General features: G+C 37.1%; 1 protein-coding gene across 1 annotated transcript in view; it reads left to right on the top strand.

The window, feature by feature from the left end:
- Window positions 1-2,224: 2,224 nt before the first annotated feature.
- Window positions 2,225-22,567, top strand: part of SLC66A1L (solute carrier family 66 member 1 like) — a 52,261-nt gene continuing 31,918 nt past the window's right edge. Inside the window, 1 exon segment of the mRNA XM_021934719.2 lies at window positions 2,225-6,095. Within this exon segment, the coding sequence (XP_021790411.1) occupies window positions 6,015-6,095 (81 nt within the window). The 5' untranslated portion in view covers window positions 2,225-6,014.

Raw genomic sequence — 22,567 nt, 5'->3', positions numbered from 1 at the left:
CTCTTCAATATATTGATTTCTTTTCTTTTGGTTATATACCCAGTAGTGGAATTGCTGGATCATGTAGTTGTTCTATTTTTAGTTTTTCGAGGAACCTCCGTACTGTTTTCCGTAGTGGAAATGCACTAGTTTACATTCTTCTGTGTGTGTTTATCCAGTTTTCCCAGCACCATTTATTGAACAGACTGAACTTCCCCCATCGTGTGTTGTTGGCAACTTTGTCAAAAATGAGTTGGGTGTAAGTGTATGGAGTTACATCTGGGTTCTATATTCTGTTTCATTGGTTTGTGTGTCTGTTTTTATGCCAGTACCTTGCTGATTTGGTTACTATAGCTTTTTAGTATATTTTGAAGTCAGGTAGTGTGTTGCCACCAGCTATGTTCTCTTGCTCAGGATTGCTTTGGCTCTTTGGGGTCTTTTATGGTTCCATATACATTTTAAGTTGTTTTTTTTTTTCTATTTCTGGGTAAAATGTTATTGGTATTTTGATAAAGATTGCATAGAATCTGTAAATTGCTTGGGGTAGTATTTGCATTTTAACAACATTAGTTCTTCCAATCCATTAGCATGCAATCTCTTTTCTTTGTGTGTGTGTGTCCTCCTCACTTTATTTTATCAGTGTTTTATGTGTTTTTTGTATAGATCTTTCACATCTTTGGTTAAATTGATTCCTAGGTATTTTATATTCTTTGTAGCTACTGCAAATGGGATTTTTAAAAAACATTATTTTCAGATTGTTTGGCATTGGCAGATATAAATGCTACTGATTTTTGTATGTTTATTTTGGATTTGCAACTTTACCTAAATCATTTGTCAGCTCTAACAGTTTTGTGGTGTAGTCTTTTGGTTTTTTGAGGTGCAAGATCATGTCGTGTGCAAACAAGGCTAATTTGACTTCTTTCTTTCCAATTTGGGTGCCACTTATTTCTCTTGCTGAATTGCTCTGCGTAGGACTTCCAGTACTATATTGATTAAAAGTGGTGAAAGTGGGCATCCTTGTCTGTTCCAGATCTCAGACAAAAGGCTTTCACTTTTTCCCCATTCAGTATGATGTTGACTGTGTGTTTGTTATATATGGTCTTTATTATTTTGGGGTATGTTTCTTCTATACCCAGTTTGTTGAGGCTTTTTATCATAATAGGTTGAATTTTATTGAATGCTTTTTTGGCATCTGTTGAAATAATCATATAGTTTTTGTTCTTGGTTCTTTCTGTGAATGTGATGTATTACGTTTGTTGACTTGTGTATGTTGAGCCATCCTTTCACCCCTGGGATGAATCTCACTTGATCATGATGAGTGTTCTTTTTAATGTGTTGTTGAATTCATTTTGCTGGTATTTTGTTGAGCTTTTTTTTTTTTTTTTTTCCATCTGTGTTCATTAGTGATATTGGCCTATAGTTTTCTTTCCTTTTTTTGTTGTATCCTTGTCTCGTTTTGGTATCAGGGTAATACTCGACTCATAGAATGAGTTTGAAGTACTCTCCCCTCTCCAGTTTTTTTGAAGCGTTTTAGGAGAATTTGGTATTCGTTCTTCAATGTTTGGTAGAATTCAGCAGTGAAATTATTACATTCTGGGCTTTTTTTAATAGGAGACTTTTTGTTATAGTTTTGATCTTATTATCCATTATAGGTTTGCTAAGGATTTCTATTTCTTCATGGTTCAATCTTGTTAGATTATATATATCCAAAAAGTTATCAATTTCTTCCGTGTTTTCCAATTTGTGGGTGGATAGTTGTTCATTATAGTTGCTAATTATCTTGTGGTTTCAGTTGTTAGGTATCTTTTTTAATTTCTGAATGTGTTTGTTTGGGTCTTCCCTATGTGTTTTTAGTTAGTTTAGCTAAAGGTTTATCAATTTTGCTTATCTTTTTAAAAAACTAACTTTCATTTCATTGTTTGTGTTTTTTAAAATATCAACTTCATTTATGTCTGTTCTGATTTATGTTATTTCTTTCCTACTACTAATTTTGGGTTTGATTTGTTCTTGTTTTTCTAGTTCCTTGAAGTTCATCATAAAGTTGATTATTTGAAATATTTTTACTTTTTAATGTAGATGTTTATTAATGTAAACTTCTTTCTGAGTATTGTTTTTTCTATATTCCATAGATTTTGGTGTGTTGTATTTACATTCTAATTTGTTTCAAGAAACTTTTAAATTTCCTTTTTAATTTCTTCCTTGACCCATTGGTTGTTCAGAAGCATGCTGTTTTATTTCTATGTGTTTGTGTAGTTTCTGAGATTCCTCTTGTTATTGACTTCTAGTTTTATTCCACTGTGGCAAGAAAAGATACTTGATATGATTTTTTCTTATTTGAATTTTTTGAGACTCATTTTATGACCTATGATACATTATATTCTGGGGAATGTTCCCTGTGCTGATTGAAAGAATGTGTTCTGCAGTTGATGAGTGAAGTGTTCTGTGAATCTCAAATAGGTCTATTAGGTCTTGAGTGTAGTTTAACTCTGAGGTTTCTTTGTTGGCTCTCTGTTTGGTTGATCTGTCCACTACTGAGTGCAGTGTTGAAATCCCCTGCAATACTAATTGCCAACTATGTGGCAATCTACCTTTCCCTTTAGATCTGTTTGCTCTATATACTTGGGTGCTCCGATGTTGGGTGCATAGATATTTATAGTTGTTATATCCTCTTGCTGAATTGACCCCTTTATCATTATATATTGACCTTCTTTGTCTCTTTTTATAGTTTTTGACTAGTAGTATCTTTGATCTGTTATAAATATCGCTATTCTTGATCTTTTTCGGCTTATCTTTTTCCATCCCTTCACTTTCAGTATATATGTATCTTTATAGGTGAAGTGGATTTCTTTTGGCAGCACGTAGTTTGGTCTTCTTTCTTTATCAATTTAGCTACTCTATGTCTTTTAATTGGAGGGTTGAATCCATTTATATCCATGTTATTATTGATAAGGACTTACTACTGCCATTTTGTTTCTTGTTTTCTCATTGTTTTGTAACTCCTCTTTTCCTTTCTTACTGTCTTTCTTTTGTGGTTATTTTCTCTGGTAGTACATTTTAATTTGTTCCTTTTTTATCTTAGTGTATCTATGATAGATTTTTGCATTGTGGTTACTATGAAGCACACAAAAAGCATCTTTTAGATAATGCAAGTTATTTTTAAAAATGACAACTTATCTCAGATCACAAGGGAATAATAGAAACAAAGAAAGAAAAAACCTAAAAAAAACCCAAAAACCTATACTTTAACTCCATCCCTCCTCCTCATTTTGACACTTTGTTGTCTTTGTTGACATGTTTTAATGTTGCCCATCTCTTAATAGGTTGCTTTAGCTATCCTCATTTTTGACAGATTTCTCTTTTGGGCTTTATACCAGAAGTATGAGCAGATTGTACATTGAAATTACAGTATTGGGTTTTTTTGAGTTGTCTTTGTACTTAATTTTACCAATGAATTTTATACCTTAAGTTGTTTTTTTTTTTTTTTGTACATTATTATTTTTTATTTCAGATTAAAAATCTCCCTTTAGCATTTCTGTAAGACAGTCTGATGGTGGTGAATTCTTTTGGCTTTTACTTACCTGGGAAAAACTTTATCTCTGCTTCATATTTGAAGGATAGCTTTGCTGGATGTAATATTCTTGGATGACAGTTATTTTCTTTCAGCATTTTGAAAATATTGTCCTACTCTTTCCCATCCTGCATGGTTTCTGTTGAAAAGTCTGTTGCCACACTAATTGGAATTCCTTTATATGTTATTTGTTATTTTCTCTTGCTGCTTTTAGGATTCTCCCTTTGTCTTGACTTTTGAGAGTTTGATTATTATATGCCTTGGAGTAGTCTTACTTGGGTCAAATCTGGTGTTCTCTGACTTTCCTGTCTTAATATTTGTATCTTTCTCAAGTTTTGGAAAGTTTTCTGTTATTATTTCTTTAAATAAGCTTTCTGCCCCTTGCTCTTGCTCAATGCCCTCTTGAACACCAATAATCCTTAAATTTGTCCTTTTGAGGTAACTTTCTATATCTTGTAGGTAATCTTCATTCCTTTTCATTCTTTTCTTTTCTCCTCCGACTGTGCATTTTCAAATAGCTTGCCTTTAAGATCACTTTTGAGATCAGTGATTCACTGATTGTTCCCTCTGCTTTATCCTTTTTGCTGTTGAGAGCCTCTACAGAATTTTTTTCAATTTTGCAAATGTATTTCTCAGTTCCAAGATTCTGATTTTTTCAATTATTATTTCAATCTGTTTGTTAAATGTCCGTGAGGATTTTCTAAATTTCTCTTCTGTCTGTTTTTTTTCAGAGATCACTGAATGTCATTAAAACTACTGTTTTGAAATCTTGACCGGAGAGCTCACATATACCATCTTCTTAGGGTTAGTCACTGGTTTATTGCTCTGTCCATTTGAGGAGGTCATGGTTTCCTGATTATTGATTTTCTTGTGGATGTACATCTATATGTTCACATTGAAAGATTATTTATTCCAGTCTTCTCTCTCTAGCTTGTTTTGTTTTTATTAGATATAGATGCTTGGTGATTCTTTGTAATTTACCTTTTGAATTTCTTAATTTTTTCCCTGCTAGGTCACTGCCTCCTTTTTGATACTAGATGATATTGAAAGCCCAGGTTTGCTCAGCTCTAACAAATGATTGGACCACTGTGTGTCCTGAGTGAGGCAGGTCTCAAGAGGGATATCCCAACAGTGTGGGAAGGCTGACTGAGTTTCATGCTCAGAGGAACTTTGGAACATACCTGCTCTAACATGGTGCTGCTCAGCAGCCATTCTGATATAGTGTCTCTTTTGGCTGAGTTACAGAGCAGTTTTCAGGGATGGGAGTGGGTGTTCCACCTTCTCCCATTGTTTCTGGCTGCCTTAAGGATATTTCTTCCTTCAGGCACTCATGATGTTTCCTGTGGGTTGAGGCAGGGACAGGCCTCCTACCAGAGAACTTAAGATGATAGAGAAGCTTGTTGTCAACCTCAGTTTCACTTTTTCTAGTGTAGAAACCATGAGTCAGGGGAAGTTTTTATGTGTTTGATGCTGGGCAGATTTCAGGGAGAGGTGTTGCAGACATGAAAATCTGATTGTCTTACCATCTGCATGGAGTTTTTTTCATTTCTCTGTGGCATGAACTGACTAGTATGCACAGTTGAGTTCTGGGATATTATTAGTTATAATCTCGGTGCTGTATATATATTTTTTGGCTTCCTGTAGTAGGAAATGAAGCCAGCTTGCTTCTATGCCACCAGCTTGGAATCCAAGGAACCAATCTCATTGAGTCCATACTGTTTTCCAAGCACAGCGTTGGTTGCTTTACATATGTTCTTGTGTTTACTCTTCACTCATAAATATGTGAATTGATGCTCAGGAGTTCACTTAATAAAATCATTTTGATAAAAAAATACCAGAGACAAAGTTTTAACCAGATCTATGTCCTATCCCCAAATTAATTCTTTGCCTTCTAAACCTTGTTGCTTTATCATTCACCTCTTCAAATAAATAATTTTCTTATGGCAGTTAAGTATTATTTGGTGCCTTATTAAGAGTAGCACCATGCCCCCCATTAATTCTGCTGAGCCATGTTGATGTTTTATGGCAGATCACAGGGAAGGGGCAGAGTGGAGTATGGGAACAAGAGTATTATCTGACTTGCAAGACTTGGGGCCTGCTTTTCCCTTTGTTCTGACACTGAGAAAAAAAACTGTCATCTTACTAAGATGGGGAAAGCCAACCACAGATATCTCAGATATGGCAGTATGATGGATTTTCAGGAAAGGAGAGAAATTAACAAGACAGAAAAGTTATCTGTAGCAATTTAGCAAATAGCTTTAATGAAGTGAGGAGCAAAAAAGTAAATCTATATATACTCCTTCAGCAAGTAGGCAAGGTAAGATTTAAAAAGATTTTGAGTAGATAAGATGAATAGGAGACCAGAGATTCGTACTGGGCCAGTTTGCAAAGACACAGAGATCCCTGCTTCCCATTTTGAAAATACTGTCTTCCTTACAGAGTCTTCTACATTCATGCTGTAGAAGCTATGAAAGTCGTGGGAAAATATGGAGTCAACGCTGCAAACTCAGGCACTGATAGGTCCAGAGAGCACTTGACCTGTCTTAGAAGGAATGATATTGTGATTATATACATTAGCTTTTATTTGTGGTTTCTGCCTCATAACTCCCATAGCCCTTGTTATAATGTTGGGGTGCTTTAGGCCTCAGAAGTTGGCATCAGAAAACAGAATGTCTTTCTCTGACCTTCCCCTGCTTGCCTTTCACCTACTTCTTTTTCTCCCCCCAGGCAGACTTTTCAAACTAAAAATATACTCTATCCCTTACCTTTCTGTCTAGGAGCTGATCATAAAGAAATTCTTTGACTTATCTTGTCTGATTGTGGGTCATAAAACCCTCATTTCAGAAGGAGTCCTGCTCCATATCTGAAGGAAGGAATGCTACACAGAGAGGCCATGAAGAATCTGAACAGAAAAGGCCTTGCTGAGCTTGTCCATTCAGTCTATTAGTATTAGATTATGCACTTTTTGTCCAGTCACATTTCTACACAGTTGCCAATTATGGCTGTCCAGTGAAGTCTCTATAAAAGGATCACGAGAACAGGGTTTGGAGGACTTCCAGGTAATTGAACACATGGAGGTTCCTGGAGGGTGATGCACCCAAGAAGGCATAGAGTCTCTGTGCTCCTTCCTCCATACCTTGTCCTATGCATATCTTCTATGTGGTGTACTTGGGTATCCTTTGCAATATCCTTTATAATAAACTGGTCAACATAAGTTAAATGTTCCCCTGAGTTCTGTGAGCCACTTTAGCAAATTAATGGACTCTGAGGAGGAAGTCATGGGGACCCCAGTCAGAAGAACATGTAAAGCAACCTGGAGCTTGCAATTGGCATCTGAAGGGAGAGGACAGTCTTGGGTACTAAGCCTTCAACCTGTGAATCTGACACTATTTCCAGGTAGACAGTGTCAGAATTGAACTGAATTAGAGGACACCTAGCTGATATCTGCACAGAATTGCTTTCTTGCTTGTTTGTTATCTGGGGACAAAAAAACACCACACATTTGGTCACACAATTCTGTGTTGTTGGTGTGACAGCAGAGGAAGGTCAATTTGTGGTTTTTCCACTCAGGGAAGGTGAAGCTCCTTCTCAGCTCCAGTCCATTGCAATTGTGGAAAGACTACTCCAGTTGCCAGATTTTCCCGTTTCTAAGAGAAGCCCAAAATTTCTACTGATATTTGGAATTGCCTCGTTTTTAGATATTGACAATAAATTTTTAAAATTTACAACCAAAGCTCAGAAAATTACCCAGTTCCAAGCTATATTTGGCCACAGCCCTCTGGTATTTGTCTGCGAAATAGATCTTAGGAGGGAAGGATGCAGAATTGAAGCTAGTAGCAGAAGAGGCTCAAGAGGAGTAAGGTGTGAACTGGGTGTACTGCCTTGGCAAGGTGGCCTGTGATTCCTGGCCCAACCAGTGTCTGTTTCTGGGTTGTCGGGAAGGACCTTATCTTAGATCCTAGTTTCTAAGTCCCTCTCCTACCCAAGGTGGATCCCAAGGCAGCCCTCCACTGTCTGGCTTTAGATAAGACCCTACAGCAAAAAGCCAATGGATGACCCTCTCAGACCTATTGTTATCTATATGTGATCTTCAAGGCTGTGGTAGAGAATTCCCTTGTAAATGGAATGCAAAAGCAAGTGGGAAAATTTTCTTTTTTCTGTGTCAGTCAATAGTGATCATTAGCCTTCTCCCCATCCCACAGAATGCCTCTTCCTTGCAAGAACCAGATACTGTCGCCTGGAACCTTGTGTGATGGAGATGAGGTATGTACTGAGGTGCCCTAGAATAAAGAAAAGTGGAAATCTCTCTGGATGAGATCCTCATGCTAAACTGTAGCCCAATAACTGGCAACACTGACCACAGGAGTAGAAATGTTGATGATGCTCAACTTACATTGTCTGTCATTGATGTCTGTGTGCTTGGCAATTTGTACATGGTGATCAGACATCACCAGGTCTCATACCTGCACCCTATTATGAGTTCAAGACTCCCATGAAGTCAGTGAGAAGAATAGAAAGTAAGATGCTATATGATATTTGAATAGTATAGCACAGAGTATAAAATGATTTTTTGTGTGAGATGAAAATTCTTTATCTGATACTTCTAACTTTGTCTTAATTAATGTCTTTCATTCAGTGACTTATGTTAAGTTTGCTCTTACATGGTGTGAGGAAATTGTGAAAGTGTGTTTTTTTTTAAGCAAGGGAGAGAGTCGGTATAGAATTTTTGGTAAGTACTATTTACCTTTTTGGTGTTTGAATGATTTTGATCATCAGCATAGAGATTGCGATCTGCCAAGATTGGATTTTATTTAGAATTTCTGGGAAAATACTAATGTATTTTCCCATATAACATTCCTGTGGAAGGAGTGCTATAGAAGTTTTTACAGAAACCTGTTTAGCACTTTAAATGCCAGTGGATTTTTTAAGGGTGACCTAAACTATCAACAACCACAACAAAATCTGTTTTGCCACCCTACCATGGTGGCTGTGTAATTTGTAGATGAATCCTGGTCAGAAAGCTGGACTGACATCTAAATATAAGTATATTCTTTGATGCCTAAATTGCATCTTGAATTTCTAACAACAGGATGGCACATATGAAATATTTGCAAGAGCTTACTAACATGCTTCATAGACTAGCATTTACTGGCTGTGGTGGACAGATAATTGCTGTGTGTGATGTGTGAGATGTGTGAGCTCTCTCCTTTTATACTAGCAAACAATTTAGAAGAGTTTAGAAAGACTGAAACTGCCTGAATATTTGCGTCTGAATGAGAGTTTTGGAATAAGACTGGTTTTTTTTTTTTTAAGAAAAAGATATTTAATAACAAAATTATATCCCAATTCTTGTAACAAAAGTCCAAAAGTCAATGGAAATTAATTTTTCTGTCCTCTGTACCCTTTGTACCATTTTTTTTTTAAAGAAAACTGTTTTTATTAGAGAATAGAAAAACAACAGGGTCAAAAAAAAACAAAAGATAATTCTTTGAAGAATTCAACAAAAGTGATGAACCTTTAGCTAAACAGACTAAAAAAAGAAGAGAAGATACAAATAAATAAAATCAGAAATTAAAGTGGGAATATTGCTACTTACCTTATAGGAATAAAAATAATTACCGGAAAATAGTGTGGGCAATTGTAGGCCACCAAATTAAATAGGCTGGATGAAATGGACAAATTCCTAAAAACACACAATCTACCAAAACTGACTCAGAGAATGTTAAAATTCTGAACATATCTGTAACAAGTAAAGAGATTGAATCAGTAATCAAAGTTGTTTACTTTTCAACAAAGAAAAGTCCAGGATTGAATGACCACACTGGGGAATTCTACCAAGCACTTAAAGAGCATTGACATCGGTTCTTTTCAAATTTTTCCAAAACACAGAAGAGGAGGGAACTAACTCATCTTGTGAAACCCATATTACCCTGATAGCAGAGCCAGACAAAGATAACCACAAGAAAAGAAAACTAGACATCAATGCCCCCTCTGAATACAGATACAAAAGTCATTAACAAAATACTAGCAATCTGAATTCAACAGCATATTGAAAAGATTATACACCATGGCCAAGGGGGATTTATCGCAGGAAGGCAAGGGTGGGTCAACGTAAAATTCAATGTAATTTTACATTGAAAATTAATCAATGTAATACACCATGCTAATAGAACAAAGGAAAAATGCCACATGATCATCTCAATTGATGTAAAAAAAAAAAACGCATTTGACATACTCCAAAACACTTTCATCATGAAGATACTCAGACAGCTAGAAACACTGGGGAACTTACTTAATATAATAAAGGGAATTTATGAAAAATGCTCAATGGTGAAAGACTGAAAACTTTACCTCTAAGACCAGAAATAAGACAAGGATGTCCAATTTCACCACTACTGTTCAAAATTGTACTGGAAGATCTAGCTAGGTCAATTAGGCAAGAAAAAGAAGTAAAAGGCACCCAAATTGGAAAGAAAGGAAGGCATCCAAACTATCTTTTTTTTTTTTTTTACAGATGACATGATTCTATGTATATAGAAAACTTTTAAAATACTACTATAGCTAATAAATGAGTTACCAAAATCTCAGGGTACAAAATCAACACCAAAATCAGTGTGTTTCTACACAACAGCAATGCACAATCTGGAAAGGAAATTAAGAAAATAATTCCATTTACAACAGCTTCCAAAGGAATAAAATACCTAGGAATAAATTTAACCATGGAAATAAAAGACTTGTACACTGAAAATTACAAAACATTGCTGAAACAAATCAAAGAACTACTAAATAAATGAAAGGACTATGTTCATGAATTAAAATGCTTAATATTGTCAAGATGCAATACTACCCAAAGTGATCTACAAATTCAATGAAATTCTTATGAATATTTTAACAGCCTTTTTTTAAATTCGCGGAAATGAGAAAGTTAATCCTCAAAACCATATAGAACTGCAAGGAGCTCCAAAATGCCAAACAATATTGAAAAAGAAGAATAAAGTTGGAGGACTCATAATTTCTGACTTCAAAACTTAACTGTAAAGCTACAGTGATTAAAAAAACACTGTAGTACTGGTATAAAGTAGACATAAAAAATCAATGGAAATAAACCAATACATATATGGCTAATTGATTTTTGACAAGGGTGCCAAGACTATTCAACAGGAAAAGAATGGTATCTTCAATAATGTTTCTGGGACAAGTACACATGCATACACAAAAATGAAATTAGACCCCTACTTTACACCATATATAAAAATTAACTCAAGATGGATCAATGGCCTGCATGTAAGTGCAAAACCTTAATACTCTTAGAAGAAAACATTAGGGTAAGTTTTTATGGCCTTGGGCTCAATAATGGATTTTTAGATAGGACACCAAAAACTTGAGCAAGCAAAGAAAAATGAAATAAATTGACCTTCATAAAAATTAAAATCCTTTGTGCATCAATGAATATTATCAAGAAAATGAAGACAATTCATAGGATGGGAGAAAATATTTGCCAGTCATATATCTTATAAGGGTCTAGTATCTATATTACATAAAGAACTCTTACAACTCAAAAAGAAAAAGACAGACAGCCCATTTTTTAAGTGGCCAAAGGACTTGAATAGATATTTCTCTAAAAGAATATACAAATGTTGAAGAGGTCCTTTACATCCTTTGTAAGTTGGATTCCTAGGTATTTTCTTATTCTCTTTGAAGCAATTGTGAAAAGGAAGTTCATTCATGATTTTAAGGCTCTCTGTTTGTCTTTGTTAATATGTATAAGAATGTGTTTGTGATTTCTGTACATTACTCTTTGTATCCTGAGACTTTGCGGAAATTGTCAGCTTAAGGATGATTTTGGGCTGACAATGGGTTTTCTAAAATATACAATCATGTCATCTGCAAGAGGGACAGTTTCTTCTTTTCCTAACTGAATACCTCTGATTTCTTTCTGCCTGATTGCCCTAGCCAGAACTTCCAACACTAAGGTTAGCTGTATGCAGGAGGGCACCTGTCTGTGCCAGTTTTCAAAGGGAATTTTTCCAGCTTTTGCCCATTCAGTATGATATTGGTCAGGGTTTGTCAAGCAAATAGCCTTATTTTGTTTTATTCACTCAATGTACCTAATTCTATTTACGCTTGAATGAAGGGCTGCTGACCTTGTCAAAAGCCTTTTCTGTATCTATATTGAGATAATCATGTCTTCTTTGTCTTTGTCTCTGTTTCATGCTGGATTATGTTTAATTGATTTTGCTAATGTTGAACTGTAGCCTGCATCCCAGGGATGAAGCCCACTTGACGGTGGATAAGCTTTTGATGTGCTGCTGAACCAGTTTGCTGTATTTTATTGAGGATTTTTGCATCGATGTTCATCAGGGTCTGTACCTCTTTTTTGTTGTGTTCTGCCAGGCTTTATCAGGATGATGTTAGCCTCATAAAAATGAGTTAGCCTTTTCTATTAATTGAATAGTTTCAGAAGGAATGGTACCAGCTCCTCCTTGTACTCGTGGTAGAATTAGCTGTGAATCCATCCCGGACTTTTCTTTCATTGGTAGGCTATTAATTATTGCCTCAATTTCAGAGCTCATATTGGTCTATATTCAGGGATTCAACTTCTTCCTGGTTTAGTCTTGGAAGAGTGTAAGTGTCCAGGAAATTATCCATTTCTTCTAGATTTCTAGTTTATTTGCATAGAGGTGTTTATAGTATTCTCTGATGGTAGTTTTTGCTTGTATTTCTGTGGGTCGGTGGTGATATCCCTTTATCATTTTTATTGTGTCTATTTGATTCTTCCTTTCTTCTTTATTAGTCTTGCTAGCGGTCTGTCGCACAATTTTGTTGATCTTTCAAAAACCAACTCCTGATTCATTGATTTTTGAGGGTTTTGTGTCTATCTCCTTCAGTTCTGCTCGATCTTAGTTATTTCTTTTGCCTTCGCCAGTTTTCGAATGTGCAAAACCACTGCTCAGTGAAATAAAAGAGGACACAAACAAATGGAAGAACATTCCGTCATGGATAGGAAGAATCAATAATATGAAAATGGCCATACTGCCCAAGGTTATTTATAGATTCACATCCCCATCAACCTATTTCTTTCACAGAATTGAAAAACTGTTTTAAAAGTTCATATGGAACCAAAAAGAGCCCTCGCGATTACAAGATAATCCTAAGTCAAAAGAACAAAGCTTACCACGCCATCTGATATACCGGCTGAAGGCTACAGTAACCAAAACAGCATAGCTGGTACCAAAACAGAGATATGGTCTGCCAATGTATAACGGTCCTCAGAATAATAAATAAATTACCACATCTACAGCCACTTTGGACAAACCTGAGAGAACAAGAAATGGGGAAAGGATTCCCCTATTTACTGAATGGTGCTGGGAAAGTACCATAGCCATAAGTAGAAAGCCGAAACTGATCCTTTCCTACTCCTTATAATGGTACTAATTCAAGATGGATGAGGGACTTAAATGTTAGACCTAATACCAGTAAAAACCCTAGAAGAAAACCTAGGTAAAATATTCAGGACATAGTATGGCAAAGACTTCACGCCTGCTCAAAAAGCAACGCAGCAAAGCCAAAATTGACAAATGATAAAATCCTCCTCAAGAGCTTCTGCACATAAACTACCATCAGACTGAACAGGCAACCCACAGAAATTGTGCCAAAAATTTTTAATCTACCATCTGACAAAGGCTAATATCCAGAACCTACAAAGAACTCATGGCCATTTACAAGAAAAACAAACAAACCCCACTCAAAAGTGGGCAAAGGATATGAACACATTTCTTCTGCAAAAAAGAAGACATGACAGCCAACAGACATACAGCTGTTCATCATCACAGACCATCAGAGAATGCAACTCAAAAACCACAATGAGATACCATCTCACAGCAGTTAGAATGGCTAATTAAAAGTCAGGGAAACAATAGAAGTGCTTGAGAGGATGTGGAGAAATAGGGAACACTTTTACACTGTTGGTGGGATTGTAAACTGGTTCAACTTCATTATGGAAAAACAGCATGATGCATTCCTCAAGGATCTAGAATCCGATGCACCATATGACCCAGCCATCCCATTTCTGGGTATATACCCAAAGGATTATAAATCACTTTGCCAGCACATGCACACGATGTTTATTGCAGCACTATTCACAATTAGCGGGAAGCGACCGGGAATCAACCAAATGTCCGGCCAGTGACAGACTGGATTATGAAATGTGGCACATACAATAATTCATGGAATACTATGCAGCCATAAAAAGGATGAGTTCGCGGTCCTTGTAGGGACATGGATGCAGCTGAAACCATCATTCTCAGCAAACTATCGCAGCGTAAACGCAGGAAACGCAAACGATGTTCTCACCTCTCAGGTGGGAACTTCGAACAATGAGACCACTTGGACTCTTAGCGTGTCGACGCCCACCCGCCCACCATGTGGGAGGGGTAGGGGGAGGACGCAACCTGGGAGTTATACCCGGGATGTAAATGACGAGCCGATGCCAGCGCCGCTTTGTATACGGCATGAAGACATATTTTTAAATTTAAAACCTGGCACGAAGTTTATGCACACATAAAATTTAGAACTTAAAGTATAATAATAATAACAAATGCACCAAAACCAGTGGTCCAAAAAAGGAATGTAGAATTAAAGCTTGAAAAAGATATTCAAAATCCTTCATCATTAGTCATTAGGGAAATGCAAATCAAAACCACAATAAGATAGCATTTCACATCCACTAGGAAGACTATAGTTTAAAAAAATGGAAAGTAACAAGTGTGGACAAAAATGTGGGGCACTACTATTTGGCTGGCGGGAATGAAAAATGGTTTAGCCACTTTGGAAAACATTTTGGTTGTTCCTCATAAAAATAAGTAGATTCACCATATGACCCAACAATTCCACTCCTAGATATAAATGCCAAGGAATTTAAAATAGGTGTTCAAACAAATCTATGTACATACATGTCCACAGCAACACTATTCACAATAGCCAAAAGGTGGAAATAACCCAAATGTTCATCAACAGACAATGGATAAACAAATTGTTGTGTGTGCATACAATGGGATATTATTCTGCTATAAAAAAGAATGAAGTGTTGATACATGCTACAATGTGGATGAACCTTATCAGCATTATGCTAAGTGAAAGAAGCCAGACACAAAATGTCCCATACTATATGACTTTATTTATATGAAATATTCAGAATAAGTAGATCCATAGAGATAGAAAACAGATTGGTAGTTGCCAGGGGCAGTAGGTAAGATGGGGAATAAGGAATTACTACTTAATGGGCATGGAATTTCTTTTGCATGGTGAAAATATTTTGGAACTAGATAAAGAATACAGTTGCTCATCATCATGAATATACAGGAAACCAGTAAGTTGTACGCTTTAAAATGGCTAACTTTACATTATGTGAATTTTACCTCAATTTTAAAAAATCTATTTAAGTATGATTCTCATGTACTAAAATGCACCCAATTTAAATGCATGTCAGTAAATTTTGACATATATGCAATTTCATGTAACAACCACGTCAATCAAAATATAGAACATTTCTATTCACCTGAAGTTTCTTTGTGCTCCTTTTCAGTCATACTACCACCTTGAAACTCCTAGGCGGACACTGATCTTTTTTTCTCATACCATAGATTAGTTTTTCTTATACTAAAACGTTTACAAATCAAGTATGTGTATACTATTTGAAGGCTAACTTCTTTCACAGTATGTATTTGAGATTTGTCCATTTTGTTGATATATCAGTAATTCATTCCTTTTTAATCCTAAACAGATTCCCTTGTATGACTAAGACACATTTTTTTTTTTTTTTTACTCAGTTATCTATTTGTGTTGTTTCCAATTTTTGGCAATTATGAATAAAACTTTAATGAACATCTGTGTACAACTCTGTGGTGGATATGTTTTTATTTCTTTTGGGTAAATTCCTACAAGTGGAATTGCCAGGTTGAAGGTAAGTATATGTATGTTTACCTTTTTTTTTTTTTTTTTCTGAGACAGAGTCTCATTCTGTTGCCCAGCCAGGCTGAAGTGCAATAGCATGATCGCAGTTCACTGCAACCTCTGCCTCCTGGGTTCAAGAGATTCTTGTGCTTCAGACTCCTGAGTAGCTGGAATTACATGCATGTGCCACCAGCCCAGTTAATTTCTGTAATTTTAATAGAAACAGTGTTTCGCCATGTTGGCCAGGCTGGTCTCGAACTTTTGGCTTCAAGTGATCCACGCACCTTGGCCTCCCAAGGTGCTGGGATTACAGGTGTGAGCCACCATGCCCAGCCTGCTTTATTTATTTATTTTTTTAAGCCAGCCTTTTTTCTGAGTACTTGAAACATTTTACACTCCATCAGTTGGGTATGAGTGTCATATGTTCCAAATCCTCACCAAGAGTTGGTATGATCAGTCTTTAATTTGAGACATCATAATAGGTGGGTAGTTGTATCTCATTGTGGTTTTAATTTGCATTTCTATAATGTTATATGATGTTGAGCATATTTTCACATTCATTTGCTATCCATATGTCTTCTTTGGTGAAGTATCTGTTCAAATCTTTGGCTCATTTTATGATTTTTTTATTATTGAGTTTTAAAAGCCTTTTATATATTCTGGCTACAAGTTCTTTATTCAATATGGGATTATTCAAATATTTTCTCCCAATTTATGGCTTGTCTTTTCCCTCTGTTGAAAGTATTTCAAAGAGCAGATGTTCTTAGTTTTAGTGAAGGCCAATTTATCTTTTTTTTTCTTTTACATTGTGATTTTGGTGTCTTATCCAAGAAATCTTTGCCTAATTCAGCATCACAAATATATTATTCTGTGTTTTTTTCTAGACGTTTCATAGTTTTAGATTTTACATTTGACCTGTGAGGTATTTGGAATTAATTTTTGTATAGAGTATGAAGTGGATGGAAGTTTCTCTGTGTATAAAGTATCTGGGTTATTTTTTGTTGTTATCTTTCCTGGCAGCTTTTAAGAATTTTTTCTCATTATTTTTATTACTGGTTTGTAGCATTGTGATTTTGATATGCCTTAGTGTGGTTTTCTTTTATTTTACTGCTTGTAGTTTTTTGGTTCTTGAATTTGTGGACTGACATTTGTAATCATGCTGTTGTAAGAGATATTGATACTTTAATTTCAATTTTCAATTATTTGTTTCTGGTGTGTAAAAATAAAATTTGATTTTTATATATTGATCTTGTACCCTGCAATATACTAAACTGACTTGTTAGTTCTAGTAGTGTTTTCATGGATTCTGTAAGTTTTCCTTTAGAGAGAAACAAACCCATTGTCTGTGGACAAAGACAGTTTACATCTTCCTTTACATTCTGTTTGTCTTTAATTTCTTTTTCTTGCATTATAGCACTGGCTCCAACCTCTGTTATCCTCTTAAATAGAAGTGGTGAGACCAGATTTCCTCACCTTGTTCCTGATGTTACAGGGAGCAGTTTTTTGTATGGTCCTAATTTTGCCTCATTATTAAGGCAAAACTTTTCTTAGTATTCTACCCAATGTGTTGTAAGTTATCAGGTTTTCCAGTCTGAATAGTGCAAACATGCACTAGTCCTGGCTCTGCTGGAGATCCAGAGATTTTTCCTTCGAATCTTTTTCTTTTTTTATACTTTAAATTCTAGGGTACATGTGCACAACGTGCAGGTTTGTTACATATGTATACATGTGCCATGTTGGTGTGCTGCACCCATTAACTCATCATTTACATTAGGTATATCTCCTAATACTATCCCTCCCCACCCACTCCCCACAACAGGACCCAGTGTGTGATGATCCCCTTCCTGTGTCCAAGTGATCTCGTTGTTCAATTCCCACCTATGAGTGAGAACATGCGGTGTTTGGTTTTCTGTTCTTGCGATAGTTTGCTGAGAATGATGGTTTCCAGTGGCATCCATGTCCCTACAAAGGACATGAACTCATCCTTTTTTATGGCTGCATAGTATTCCATGGTGTGTATGTGCCACATTTTCTTAATCCAGTCTGTCACTGATGGACATTTGGGTTGATTCCAAGTCTGTGCTATTGTGAATAGTGCTGCAATAAACATACGTATGCACGTGTCTTTATAGCAGCATGACTTACAATCCTTTGGGTATATCCCCAGTAATGGGATGGCTGGGTCAAATGATATTTCTAGTTCTAGATCCTTGAGGAATCACCACACTGTTTCCACAATGGTTGAACTAGTTTACAGTCCCACCAACAGTGTAAAAGTGTTCCTATTTCTCCACATCCTCTCCAGCACCTGTTGTTTCCTGATTTTTTTTTTTTATTATTATACTTTAAGTTCTAGGGTACACGTGCACAACATGCAGGTTTGTTACATATGTATACTTGTGCCATGTTGGTGTGCTGCACCCATCAACTCGTTAGCACCCATCAACTTGTCATTTATATATCAGGTATGGACCAATGTTGCATCCCCTCCCCATTAGGTTCCCTGTGTGTGATACTCCCCTTCCAGAGTCCAAAGTGATTTCATGTTCAATTCCCCACCTGTGAGGAGAGAAACGCCCGCGCTTGCCTGCTCCAGGGATAGCGTCGTTTACGTTTCCAGCAACCGCAGTCCCTACAAAGGATTACCTAACTCATCCTTTTCATGGCTTCGTATAGTATTCCATGGTAAAGGGCAAAGCCTCGCCATTTTCTGATCCAGCCGTCTGTTGTCACGATGTATACTTCCGTTGACCGTGTCTTTGCTGTATGAATAGTGCTGCAATAAACATACGCGCATGTGGCGTTCTTTACAGCGCGATCGGTAACCTTTGATATATCCCTGAAACACGGATGGTTGGTCATACGGTATTTAGTTCTAGATCCTGAGGGAAATTCCGCCAAAGGCCTGCTTCCAGCCAATGAGCACCAGCCAGCAATCCTACCGAATAGTGTGCACCATTTCTCCACATCCTCTCCAGCACCTTGTTGTTTCCTGACTTTTTACTGATTGCTACCTCTAACTGCTGTGAGATGGTATTCATTGCTGCTTTGATTTGCATTTCTCTGGATGGTTGCAGCGGACGCCAAAATTTTTCATATGTCTGTTATTGTATGCATGTCTCTTTGAAAATGTCTCGCCCATATCCTTTGCCCACTTTTTTTATGTGTCAGCCTGCCTTTTTCCTTGTAAATTTGTTTGAGTTCTTTGTAGGTTCGATATTAGCCCCTTTTGTCAGATTTGGTGCAGATTGCAAAAATTTCTCCATTCGTGGTTGCCTGTCTGGGGCCCCATGGTAGTTTCTTTTGTTGCACAGAAGCTCTTAGTTTAATGAGATCCCATTTGTCAATTATGGTTTTATATTGCCATTGTTTTGGTGTTTTAGACATAAGTCCAGGCTCATGCTTCATGTCCCAATGGTATGTTTTTCCGGCTTTTTATGGTTTTAGGTCTAACATTTAAGTCTCTAATCCATCTTGAACCAATTGCCATAAAGAGGCAGTGATCCCAAGCTTTCAGCTTCTTTACTACAGCCAAATTCTCCCCAGCACCATTTGCCACAATAGGGAATCCTTTCCCCATTGCTGCAGCCTTTGCCTGCAATTTGTCAAAGATCAGATGGCTGTAGATGTGCGGCTGGCTTCTGGCACTCCCTGCTCCCAAGTTCAATGGTCTGGTATCTCCTGTTGTACCAAAACACACGCGTTGTTTTGTTAATAAGTAGTCTTAGTAGTACAGTTTGAAGTTTAGCAGCTGATGCCTCCAGCTTTAATTCTTTTGACTTAGAATGTCTCGTATAATGCAGCCTCTTGTTCCATATGAACTTTAAAGCAGTTTTTCCAATTTCTTGAAGGTTAGGAAAGTCAGCCATTGGTAGCTTGATTATTGGGATGGGCATTGAATCCCATAGAGATTACCTTTGGGTAGTATGGCTACTCTCTCCAATGTTGACTTTCCCATCCATAAAGTGCTTTGGAATGTTTCCATTGCTCAAAGTCTCTCGATTTCAGCAGTGGCCTGTAGTTCTCCTTGAAGAGGTCCTTACATCCCTCTGGTAAGTTGGATTCCTAGGTACTTTTCATTGTCTTTAGCTACCTCATGCACTGTGTAATTCATTCATGATTTGTAATATTCTCTCGCCTGTCAAAGGAAATTCTTCTGTGTTTCAAAATATCTTGCAACCCGCATAGTCGTTTAAAGTCCCTTTACCAAGATCAAATATAGAATACTGCCTTTAACATACAATCATACATCTGTAAACAGGGATAATTTAATTTCTTCTTTTTCCTAACTGAATATCCTTTTTATTTCTTTTTCTCTTTGCCTGATTGTTCTAGAAGTAGAACTTCCAACACACTATGCGCCACAGAGCGGTAGAGCGTCCCATTCGCGCCTAGTTTCAGTAGCTCTTTCCGTGCTTTTGCCTCACTGCGCGATATTGGTTGGTTTATTGCAATAGTTTTATTTATGCCTGCCCCACCAGCACCTTTTAAATTCTACGGTGCGCTTTCGAATCACCTCGTCGCCTCTCTCGCACCTGAAGCCAGATGTAACCTGTATGCCTTTTGGCCTGGCCTGGTTATATGCTGGGATCATATTGATACCGGCTGAACCAGCCTCCCGTATCCCAGCCCACTCATGTGTTTGAAGTTTGATGCCTGGGACTGGCTATCACCAACACAGGTTGTATATTCTTGCAAATTGCATGCCCGTACATACATCTTAAAATTCTCGTTTTTTGTTGTACTTCTGCTAGCCAGTCAGGATGATGTTGGCTCTATAAAATGAGTTATTGTAGTGGAGACCTCCTTTCAGCTTTATCAAATAATGTAGTGAATGGTACCCGCTCTCCCCTTGTACCTCCCAGTAGAATTCTGCCTATGGTCCAGTCTGTCCTCCTGATTGGTAGGTTGCCACTATTACCAACCCCTCATGAGCCTGCTATTGGTCTATGTGTCCAGGGACCAACTTCTTCCTGGTTTTACCAGCCCCTGAGTGCATGTCCAGGAAATTATCCATTTCTTCAGGTTTCTGCTTTCCCATTTTAGATAGGCTTCATGGCAATTCCTGATGGTAGTTTAGGATTTCTATGGAAAGTCGCGGCATACCACCTTTTATCATTTTTGCCTAGTTCATTTTGATTCTTCTCTTCTTCTTATTAACTGAAGTAACCCATCAATTTTGTTGATCTTTCAAAAAACCAGCTCCTGACTCATTTATTCTTTGAGGGTTTTTGTGTCTCTATCTCCTCAGTTCTTGTCTGATCTTTAGTTATTTCTGCTCTCTGCTAGTTTTGAACGTGTTTTGTTCTTGCTTCTAGTTCTTTTAATTGTGATTTAGGATGTCAATTTTAGATCTTCCTGTTTCTCCTCGGAAAGTATTTAGTGCTACAAATTTCCTGCTTTAAATGTCCCCGGATATTCTGTGCTCTATTCAAGTTCAGCCCAACATCCTTTCATAGGCTCTGCCTTCATTTCGTTATGTACCCAGTAGTCATTCAGGAGCAGGTTGTTCAGTTTCCATGTAGTTGAGCGGTTTTGATTGAGTTTCTTAGTCCTGAGTTCTAGTTTGATTGCACTGTGGTCTTAGAGACAGTTTGTTATAATTTCTGTTCTTGTACATTTGCTGAGGAGTGCTTTACTTCCAACTATGTGGTCAATTTTCAAATAAGTGCGATGTGGTGCTGATAAGAATGTATATTCTGTTGATTTGAGGTGGAGAGTTCTGTAGGTATCTATTAGGTCTGCTTGGTGCAGAGTTGAGTTCAATTCCTGGATATCCTTGTTAACTTTCTTGTCTCGTTGATCTGTCTAATGTTGACAGGGGGGTGTTGAAGTCTCCCATTATTATTGTATGGGGGTCTAAGTCTCTTTGTAAGTCTCTAAGGACTTGCTTTATGAATCTGGGTGCTCCTTTATTGGGCACATATATATTTAGGATAGTTAGCTCTTCCTGTTGAATTGATCCCTTTACCATTATGTAATGGCCCTCCTTGTCTCTTTTGATCTTTGATGGTTTAAAATCTGTTGTATTAGAGACTAGGATTGCAACCCCTGCTTTTTTTTTGTTCTCCATTTCCTTGGTAGATCTTCCTCCATCCCTTTATTTTGAGCCTATGTGTATCTCTGCTTGTGAGATGGGTTTCCTGAATACAGCAAATTGTTGGGTCTTGACTCTTTATCCAATTTGCCAGTCTGTGTCTTTTAATTGGACCATTTAGTCCATTTACATTTAAGGTTAATATTGTTATGTGTGAACTTGATCCTGTCATTGTGATATTAGCTGGTTATTTTGCTTGTTAGTTGATGCAGTTTCTTCTTAGCATCGATGGTCTTTACATTTTGGCATGTTTTTGCAATGGCTGGTACCGGTTGTTCCTTTCCAGGTTTAGTGCTTCCTTCAGGATCTCTTGTAGGGCAGGCCTGGTGGGGACAAAATCTCTAAGCATTTGCTTGTCTGTAAAAGATTTTATTTCTCCTTCACTGATGAAACTTAGTTTGGCTGGATATGAAATTCTGGGTTTAAAATTCTTTTCTTTAAGAATGTTGAATATTGGCCCCCACTCTCTTCTGGCTTGTAGAGTTTCTGCCGAGAGATCTGCTGTTAGTCTGATGGGCTTCCCTTTGTGGGTAACCTGACCTTTCTCTCTGGCTGCCCTTAACATTTTTTCCTTCATTTCAACTTTGGTGAATCTGACAATTATGTATCTTGGAGTTGCTCTTCTTGAGGAGTATCTTTGTGGCATTCTTCGTATTTCCTGAATTTGAATGTTGGCCTGCCTTACTAGGTTGGGGAAGTTCTCCTGGATGATATCCTCAAGAGTGTTTTCCAACTTGGTTCCATTTTCCCCCTCACATTCACGCACACCAATCAGACGTAGATTTGGTCTTTTCACATAATCCCATCTTTCTTGGAGGCTGTATTCATTTCTTTTTCCTTTTTCTTCTCTAGACTTCTCTTCTCGCTTCATTTCATTCATTTGATCTTCAATCATTGATACTCTGTCTTCCAGTTGATCAAGTCAGTTACTGAAGCTTGTGCATTTGTCATGTATTTCTTGTGTCATGGTT

The sequence above is a fragment of the Papio anubis genome, chromosome 2, assembly GCF_008728515.1.
Source record: "Papio anubis isolate 15944 chromosome 2, Panubis1.0, whole genome shotgun sequence".
Classification (NCBI taxonomy): domain Eukaryota; kingdom Metazoa; phylum Chordata; class Mammalia; order Primates; family Cercopithecidae; genus Papio; species Papio anubis.
This window is presented reverse-complemented; position numbering and strand designations above follow the sequence as displayed.